The sequence below is a fragment of the Malus sylvestris genome, chromosome 13 (genome assembly GCF_916048215.2).
Source record: "Malus sylvestris chromosome 13, drMalSylv7.2, whole genome shotgun sequence".
Lineage (NCBI taxonomy): Eukaryota > Viridiplantae > Streptophyta > Magnoliopsida > Rosales > Rosaceae > Malus > Malus sylvestris.
This window is the reverse complement of record NC_062272.1, coordinates 36,526,414-36,536,026: the sequence shown is the minus strand read 5'-3', so window position 1 is coordinate 36,536,026 and position 9,613 is coordinate 36,526,414. Positions and strand designations below refer to the sequence as shown.

At 38.2% G+C, this 9,613-nt stretch overlaps 1 protein-coding gene across 1 annotated transcript; it reads left to right on the top strand.

Annotated features, from left to right (window-relative positions):
• The first annotated feature begins 4,718 nt into the window (after positions 1-4,718).
• LOC126595908 (anaphase-promoting complex subunit 13) lies at positions 4,719-7,066 on the top strand. Its single transcript, XM_050262293.1, has 4 exons — positions 4,719-4,842; positions 6,035-6,177; positions 6,289-6,342; positions 6,823-7,066. Exons 2-4 carry the CDS (start codon positions 6,102-6,104, stop codon positions 6,882-6,884), a joined length of 192 nt encoding a protein of 63 aa, XP_050118250.1. The 5' UTR covers positions 4,719-4,842; positions 6,035-6,101; the 3' UTR covers positions 6,885-7,066.
• Positions 7,067-9,613: the final 2,547 nt, after the last annotated feature.

Here is a 9,613-nt window from a genome sequence, read left to right as displayed (position 1 = left end):
AAGTTGTTCCAAATCACATTCAAGATAATCATATAAGTAAAAGAGTCACATTGGTTAGTAGACATGAATAAACTATCAAACCAAACAATGTGGTCAAGAGTATTGTATTAGAGAAAGACCATATTGCATTGTAATCCTAAACTGAATAGGTTATCCACCTCTTCTGATTAGCTTGGGTAGTCATGATATACTGCTAGGTGTCACTCATGGTTTGTGGAAGCCCTAAAGGTGTATAATCACTAAAGGGAGAATTGAAAGTATGTTTCAATTCACAATCGATTTGAAGAGTTCTAATTGCCCACTGCCTCGCTAAAAGGAACCTAATGGATCGTACACCGTGTAAGGTAGAGATTGAAGAAACAACGGAGATGAGTAAGGATAATTAAATGATTTAATTATTTATGGTTAGGATTAATTAATATGTTAATTAATCAAATGAATCAATTCGTATTAGACCTCGGGTTAATTTTGGGCCTCAAGGTCCAATGGGATTTGAATGTTAAGTCCAATAACTCAAGTTGTATGACAACTTGAAAACACGAAGGGCTTGAAAGCCTAATAAACCCATCAAGGCTGGCCATAAGAGTGAGAGGTAGTGAACTTGGCTTAATTGCAAGTTTGCCACTTAATTGTGAGGTGGTATAAATGCATCTTTATAACCATTTCATAATTAGGGTTTTCTTAGAGGAAATTGGAGAGAACACAAGCTCTCCTTTTCTCTCTAAGAGGCCGGCCACCCTAGAGGAAAATAGCTAGCAATCTTTCTTCCTTTAGGTCACTCATCTCTTCCTCAATGCTCTCCTTGGTGTGGAGACTTAGAGGTTCCCTATTTTTGGGAACTTGGAGAATCCATTCCTTCATCCATCCAAGAAGTCATGGAGACAAGAAGCAAAGTTCCTCCATCCACATCCATGGAATCAAGGAGCAAGGAAACTAAGGAAAGAAGGCCCTCACATGGGTGAATATCCTTTGCTAAGCAAAGAGGTGCTTCAAAGGTATAAAAGTTTCTCAACTCTTTTCTTTAAGATTTGAATTGAGTCTTGGTTCACCACAACTACAAGGCCTTGAATTTTATGGGTAAAGTTTTGTTTTTGAGTGCATACAAGCATGATTCAGCCTTTTAATTGTTAATTGCATGCATAGATGTTGCTCAAATGAACTAGTTATAACAAATATTTCCTTCAATGTTGGTTTCTTCACCAACCAATCATGAGCTTCCTTCATCTTCTTCACCTCCACCATACTTTCTCTAAACTCAGCCATGGTTGTTAACTTGGTAGCATTCCACAAGGCACCCTTTAATCATTTTGATGTAAACCCATCTGCCTTAAAGTTGGTGTACAAGTGTCTAACACAAAACCGATGAGTATAATTGGGCAACACCTTCTCAAAAGCTGGTATTTACCCTTTTTGCTTAAAAAAATGAAATTACAACTCTGTTGGTTCATAATTCCTAGGTCAGCAGCAAGAAGTTCCAGAAACCAAATCCAGCTACCCTTGTTCTTAATCTCGACTATGACATATTCAATAACTAAGTTTGTCATTTGCATCCATTACCACTGCGGACAGTAACTGGCCTTTGAAAACTCTTTTCAAGTGACACCCATCCAACCCCACAAATTGTCTGCAACCATTCTTGAATCAATTTTTGCAAGCCCCCAAACAAATGTAAAACTTCTGGAATATGACATGATCTTCGTCATAGGATAATACCTTCATCTTAATTGTGTCTTCCTAAGCTCATTATAATACTCCACCAACTTTGTATATTGATCCACATACTACCCTCAAGGATACTCAAACATTTTACTCTCACTCTATAGGCTGTCTTCAGGTGGATCTCAACCTATCCTTCATCCTTCACCATCTCAATAAAAGTAGTGATAGGTATTGCTTGGGTTGATTATGAACTTATCCACATACCTCTTTACAAGCCATGCCACTTTGCAGTTAGGATTCTGCCTCCAAATCTTTGGACAATCATGTGTCCCAACATATGCCTTCACTTACATTGAGTCTTCATAAACATCATGGTTTGCCTCTCATTCTTTTTTCAACCAAATTGAATGTGCACCATGCCTAATGGAGTGTGACCACACTGCCTCTTTCAACTGTGCAACATCTCTAAACTCCAGCCACTTTTCAAATTTTAGATCATCCCTGTCAACTTCTTCATTGAACACAAGATAGATGATCTTCTCATCAACTTTAGAACCTGATTCATCAATATTGTGCAAGCCATCTAAGTCTTCTCTTCCATCATTAAGGGGAACATCTTTTACAACCTTTGCATTAACAATTTCTTTAAATGTTGGTTGTCATAGACTCCACTATTACCAAACCCTTCACCCCTTTCAACTTCTCTAAGCATTGTATCTACAACTGTTTCATCTATTGCACCACCACCATCACCATCCAAAGTATAGCCACTATCCACAAATACATTATTAGTAGTGTCCTCATCTGCATGACTTGCCACATATAATACATATTAGTTAAAAAAATGTTTTCAGTACCTAACAATTGAATACTTTTAGTAAAATTGCAAAGATAAATGTTTCCAATATACCTTTAACAGCAACATCTTCCCACATTCAGTTGCAACATTTTCAGCCCCATTTTCCACTCCTTAATCAACACCATTGAGAGGCTTTTCACGGTACCATTTCCACTTCATTGTCATCCCTCAGTGTCACTCCTCCAAACACCCACACTACTATCACTCTCATATCCATTATCTTCTAAATCAGCATGGTAAGCTATATCATACAAAATGCATAGACATTTTTCTAAGTGATCAGCACCGCCTTTTGCTCTAGTCTTCTTCACTTGTGATCCATTACCTTTTGTAATAGATAGTGCAACTCCCGATTCCTCAATATCTTATATAGTTATCCCCCTTTTAACTATGCCACCCTCATCTAGATTCGTCAAAAGCTTATGTTTAAGGGCAACTTGCTTTGTACTTTGATGTTCTAGGTTACAATTTTATTTTCCTAGTCCTTCGAACATACTTGCACATATTATCCACATATGGGTCATGTTCTATCAAACCTTAATCACTCCCTATAAGACATCCTATGAATCATATATTGATACAAAATGAATTCATCATACCTTAACTGCTTAACCATCTCATCGATCTAAAAAAAGGCATAAAGTCTTTGTCTACGTAATCAAACCAAGCCTCAAACTCTCTTGTATATGCATCTTTAGACCACTTCCCAACATGGTTAATATTAAGGGTAAACAAATATGGCATGCCTGCAAAGTTAATAATAAAGGTTTTAAAACACAAACATGTAGCACCACAAGGTTTTGAAAGCAGGCAACCAAACATGTACCACCACAAAGGCTTTTATAAGCCTGATGAAGACAAAAACAGACAACCAAACCATTGGGACTATCAATAAAAGGGTTTTTTAAAGCACTGCAATTGGGACCATCAGGAGACACAAACCACATACACATTGAAAACACTAAACAATGAAGACACCCACTACAAAACACAATTCCCAAAAACTACAGAAAAGGAAATTGAAATGGAAAAGCCATAAATCCAAAAAAATACCTAAAAAATCAAAATTGAAAATTCACAAAACCTAAAAGCTTGATTAAATTCGAAAAGGTATGATTCTTACAATATTATAGTGTTTCAACAACTTTTATCTTTCGTTTTTGCCACCCTATCGCCTTCGATGGCTTGAGGGCCATATTGTTTTTCCATAAATAACACACCTTCTTCGAGGTGTACTACCATGCGACAGCTTGCGGAGGATAGAGAGTTGGGCCAATGGCAAGCTAGAGCGACGGTGAGCAAGCGCAACTGCATACGACATGGATCTAGTAGGGTTTCGAAGGAATCTCTTGGATTGTGGTTTCTTAGGGTGTGGGATCTTGGTAGAGAGTGGTTTTTCTTTTAGGGGGGATAGGATCCTCTCCGTACCCCCCCCATCCGGATCCTTCTTCTTCTTCTTCTTCTTCTTTCATCTCTTCAGTTTTGTTTTTGGTTCCTCTTGTTCTTCAATCTTGTTCTTCATTTTTTTCTGCTTGTTTCTTAGGAACTTCTACGCATCTTATTTTTCAGACCAACAAGCGGAGTTCGTCATTCAAGACGACTACGACGTTGTCGTTAGTAGCTTCGACGAAGCCACCATGCCTACTCTGGTAAAGTTAGGATGCCGACTCGAACAATAAGGAAGGATCTGGAGGATGTGGAGAGGATCTTATCTCCTTTTAGGCTTCTAACTTTTAACTGTTTAGGTTTTTTAACTTTTAAATTTTTCTCTAACTTTTTAAATTTTTTGAATATCTATGTGGGCCCCCAAGTCACTATCCACGTGGTGCGCCACGTTGCATCTTAACAAGGGTTTCAAGATACTACTCTGAAATGAAAAAAATTTATGTATCAAATGTTGAAAACAAAAAAACTTCACGGTAATAAATTAGGAATTGTTATTGGCACTTCAAAATTATCAGTCTACACTCCAAACTTTCTATATTTAGAAAGAAAAATACACTTATAAGGAGTTTAGAATGAGATTTTTGAAATACCAATAACACTTCCCTTTAAAAATTAAGGAAAACTAATGAAAAGGGTTTGAAAACTTTGAGTTTTAATGATAAAGACAAAATAAAGGGTAAAATGAATAGTATCAAAGTTTAACTTTTTAGTGTAAAAATGTGATTTTTCGTTAAAATAAACAGTAATGTGGCCTTTTATTAACACTCCCTTTAAATTTAACTCATCAATCCATTTGGCCTCTCACGAAGCCATCGTCTGTCGGCAGAACCCTAGAACCAACCGGCGAGCTGAGCTTGCGAGATTTCTACGCTAGTCAGGTACGTGTAGCGTCCATTTTAGTTTTTGGATTCTGCTATATAATTTTGCGATTTGGGTTTTTCTGTGATGGTAAATCTGAAATATGATCTGGCTTCGAATTTGATGTGTAAATCTGATATATGATCTGGGTTCTAAACAAATTCGAGATTTTAATTGGAATGGGATTTTTTTGGGGTTTTCGAAAACATTATGATGCGATAGTGTTGTTTCAGTAAAGTAGGAAAATGTTCGTCTTCTCAGCAGATTAGTAAGTCTGACAAAAGAATACGCATACGAGTTAGCAAGCAACATGTATAGAAAATGTTCGGTGAATAGCTCATCAGGACTCCACTGTCAATACGAACTTTGAACAACTCATTCGTCTTTTACTTACGAGTAATTTCTTTATCTTTTGGTCTTGTTTCTTTATCTTTCTGCGGATAACCGGCTCCTAGTGGAAGAACTGCACGATACTGTTGGCTGTTGAATTAATTGTATGTGCAAGTTATAGCATTTGACATGATTTGTGCCAAAATACAAAGGGTTATAGCATTTGACATGATTTGTGCCAAAATACAAAGGGGCTAGAGTTAGGGAAAGGGTTACGAAGGGGCTAGAGTTATAGGGGAAGGGATACAAGAAAAGGCTTGAGGACTTACGAACTTCCTTTGTAAAGTATTATGGAACAATACGTAGATTAAATATAGGGGTTATTGAGAAAATACTTGTTTATATTCTTTATGGGGACCCTTGACATACTGCTTCATTTTTCTTTCCTTGGTATTTACTCCTTATCATGTATGAAACTTGGAAGGGAGGCCAAGCTCCTTAATGTGAATATTACATTTTGATTGCCATGAAGCGACCATAATAAGTAAATAGTTAAATAAACGTAAAAGTTCAGAAACTTTAGTTCGGCTTAACAGGACTTCCTTAATATGTTCACTGTTTTTGGTTGTGGTCATTTTATGTTGAAATGTTATGCTACTCTTTACTCTTTAGTTCATTTGATGTTTTTGGGTAGATGTCATTTAGCTTGAATTTATTAGAGATACTATCTTGGGTCCTAGAGATTGCTCACGTATAATAAGCATGTTATGGCAGAGTTCTTTTTTCTCTATAGTTTAATACATTGGTTCTGATTGATTTGTCCTACCCAATATGAATGCATGTGTTCTTATTAATGTGTTAGTTCATGTTGCTCTTTTGTAGATAATTAGTAATAGTTCGAACTGAAAAAAAATTCCGGATCAGATTTTGCCTTGGGTATAAAGCAAACATGGCTGACTTAAACCCAGGTATAATAATAGATATTGTGGATGAAGAATGGATGAGAAGCACTCTTCCTGATGACGGTAGCATTTGCCTCCCTCCTTTGATATGTACCTAAAAATGCATACATTGAAGAAGTAGTTATCATTTTATTTCTTGTAGTTCAATTGATAAATAGTCTTTATTGTTTGCAGAGCTTCCCCTACCACCAGTGCTTGTTGTACGGACTGATGACACTGAGGATTCCAGTACGTCTTTTTATTCTTACAAATTTTCTAAACCACCTGTGTAACTTTTTCACTGAATGGTTTGATGCCCTTTGAACTTTCACAATGTTGCATTTTGTGAACTTGCCATCAAGTCCCTTCAATTATCTGGTAAATCATGTCACGTAGGCACATTTTTTTAGCGTACATTTGTTCCTTCTGTTGCTGCATTGTTCCCTATTCTTTAACACGTTTTCTCTTGATGATTCCGTACCGTTTGAGGAAGCCTAGTATCATCTTTTTCATAACACTTTATACTTGCATGCGGTCAAAGCCTTGGATTTTCAACAAATTAATGAGTGAGGATTTTGTAAAATGTTTAGGAACTATTAGGGCAGTTATTTCTCTGCTATTTGGAGCTCAGTCACTATAGTTGTTTGGACTATTTCATGTTTACGTTTTCTTGTGGAAAAACACTATTTGTGCTGATTGCCCTTTTCCCATTTTTTGTCCGTTGATCAGATCAAGAGACTCAACAAGTTGAAGCGGATGGTTGGCATGATCTTGCATTACCTTCCCAGTGATTTTTCCTTTTCTTTTGGCCGTAAGAATGTGTAATTTAGTGGCTGTGTCGGCTTAAAATGAAATGGATTATTGTTTTTTGGGTTTGTTGAATGTGATCTTCTTTACATGAACCTGATCATGTGCAACGCTAATCTGTATTATGTTCTTTTTATTAAATTTTATTCGGAAACAAGTTTTGTCATTCTTCGTATTTTCATGGTTGTAAGAACTTAATGAAACTATGTTACGGTTGCCTAACACAATCTGTGCAGAAGATATATAAGAAGTATTTAGATCCCAGCGACAAGCTCGATCGGGTGTTCTGAAAAATGCTTGTTTAGCGTCATCCTCTTGTGAACTCCGCCTATGTAAGTTTATCTTACATTGCCGGTCCCAAGCCCGGGTAAAGGAGGAGGGGGAGGGCGTCAGGTAGTCGACAGCCGGCACTCCACAGTTACGTCGAATCCTTATGAAAATGAATTCAGAACGAAATCGCGCTAAAGCTAGGGCGTCACCCATAAGTGGCGCGCTGTGTGGCCCGAGCACAGTGATAAGTGAGCAAGGGTCGCTGTATCTCCATAGGCACCCGGATGCAGTGTTAAATGAGCAAGGGGGCCATAGAAACTTCTTTTCGAACGACTCCACTCAAAGTTGTTTGGGAGCATATGCACCTATCAACTTTACACGGGACACACAAAAGAAGTACTTTGATTCCATTGGACGGGGGAGGGTGAAGAAGCTAGGACAGAAGGGTAGAGTTTAGGAGAGTAGAATGCGTTTAGGAACGTGGAATATAGGAACCTTAACGGGAAAATCTATGGAAGTAGTGGAAGTTATGGTGAGGAGAAGGATAAATATTATGTGCCTACAAGAAACTAAGTGGGTTGGTCTTAAGGCAAAGGATCTAGAAAACTCAGGGTTTAAACTTTGGTACTCGGGCACAAATAGAACGAGAAACGGTGTTGGCATCATCGTGGACAAGACCTTGACACAAGATGTTGTAGATGTCAAGAGGGTATGAGATAGAATCATGGCAATCAAGATTGTAATAGGACAAGAACTTATCAATGTGATTAATGCGTACGCACCTCAAATAGGGTTGGATATGAGTTCGAAGGAGAAATTTTGGGAAGACCTTGGAGATTTGGTGCAAGGAATTGCTCAGACGGAGAAGTTATTTATAGGAGGAGATTTAAATGGACACGTGGGCAGGGAGACAGGCAACTATGGAGGTTTTCATGGTGGCCATGGTTTTGAGGAGAGAAACGAGGATGGGGAAGCTATCTTGGATTTTGCAATGGCATATGATCTCTTCTTAGCCAACACCTTCTTTAAGAAGAGAGAAGAACATGTGATCACCTACAAGAGTGGGTCGTCAAAAACACAAATAGATTTTCTTCTAATGAGGAAAGGGGATCGTATAACTTGTAAGGATTGCAAAGTTATACCAGGAGAGAGCGTGGCTAATCAACATCGCTTGTTGGTGATGGATTTACATATCAAAAGAGTGAGAAAAAAGAACAAGACTTGGAAGTGCCCAAGGACTAGATGGTGGAATCTAAAAGAAGAAAAACAAGTCATTTTCAAAGAGAAAGTAATCACCCAGTGTGTGTGGGATAGAGAGGGGGAAGCTAGCCAAATGTGGGATTCCATGGCTAGTTGTATCCGAAAAGTAGCAAAAGAGGTATTAGGAGAGTCCAAGGGCTTTGCCCCACACCAAAAGGAATCTTGGTGGTGGAATGAGGAGGTACAAACAAAGGTGAAGGCTAAGAAGGAATGTTGTAAAGCCTTATACAAGGATATGACCGATGAAAATGGTGAAAGGTATAGAAAAGCGAAGCAAGAGGCGAAGAAAGCTGTGAGAGAAGCTAAGTTAGAGGCTTATGACGATATGTATAAGCGACTAGGTACCAAAGAAGGAGAGTTGGATATCTATAAACTAGCTAGAGCAAGGGAAAAGAAGACAAGGGACCTAAACCAAGTGAGGTGCATCAAGGATGAGGATGGAAAGGTTCTTGCTACAGAGAACGCGGTTAAAGATAGATGGAGAGGTTATTTTCATAATCTTTTCAATGAAGGACATGAAATGAGTGCTTCTTTAGGGGAGTTGAGTAACTCAGAAGAGTGTAGAAACTACTCTTTTTATCGTCGAATCCGGAAGGAAGAAGTGGTTGTAGCTTTGAAGAAGATGAAGCATAGAAAAGCAGTAGGCGCAGACGATATACCAATCGAAGTGTGGAAAGTTTTGGGAGAGACAGGTATAACATGGCTCACTGAACTTTTCAATAGGATTTTGAAAACGAAGAAGATGCCAAATGAGTGGCGAACGAGCACTTTGGTGCCTATCTACAAGAATAAGGGCGACGTACAAAATTGCATGAACTATAGGGGTATTAAGCTAATGAGTCATACAATGAAGCTCTGGGAGAGAGTCATTGAGCATAGATTGAGGCAAGAGACACGGGTTTCGGACAACCAATTCGGGTTCATGCCAGGGCGCTCAACCATGGAGGCAATCTATCTCTTACGAAGATTGATGGAAAGATATAGAGATGGGAAAAAAGATTTACACATGGTCTTTATAGATTTGGAAAAAGCGTATGATAGGGTCCCAAGGGACATTCTTTGGAGGATTTTAGAGAAGAAAGGAGTACGAGTAGCATATATCCAAGCTATAAAGGATATGTATGAAGGAGCAAAGACTGCCGTAAGAACTCATGAAGGACAAACCGAAAGCTTTCCCATAACT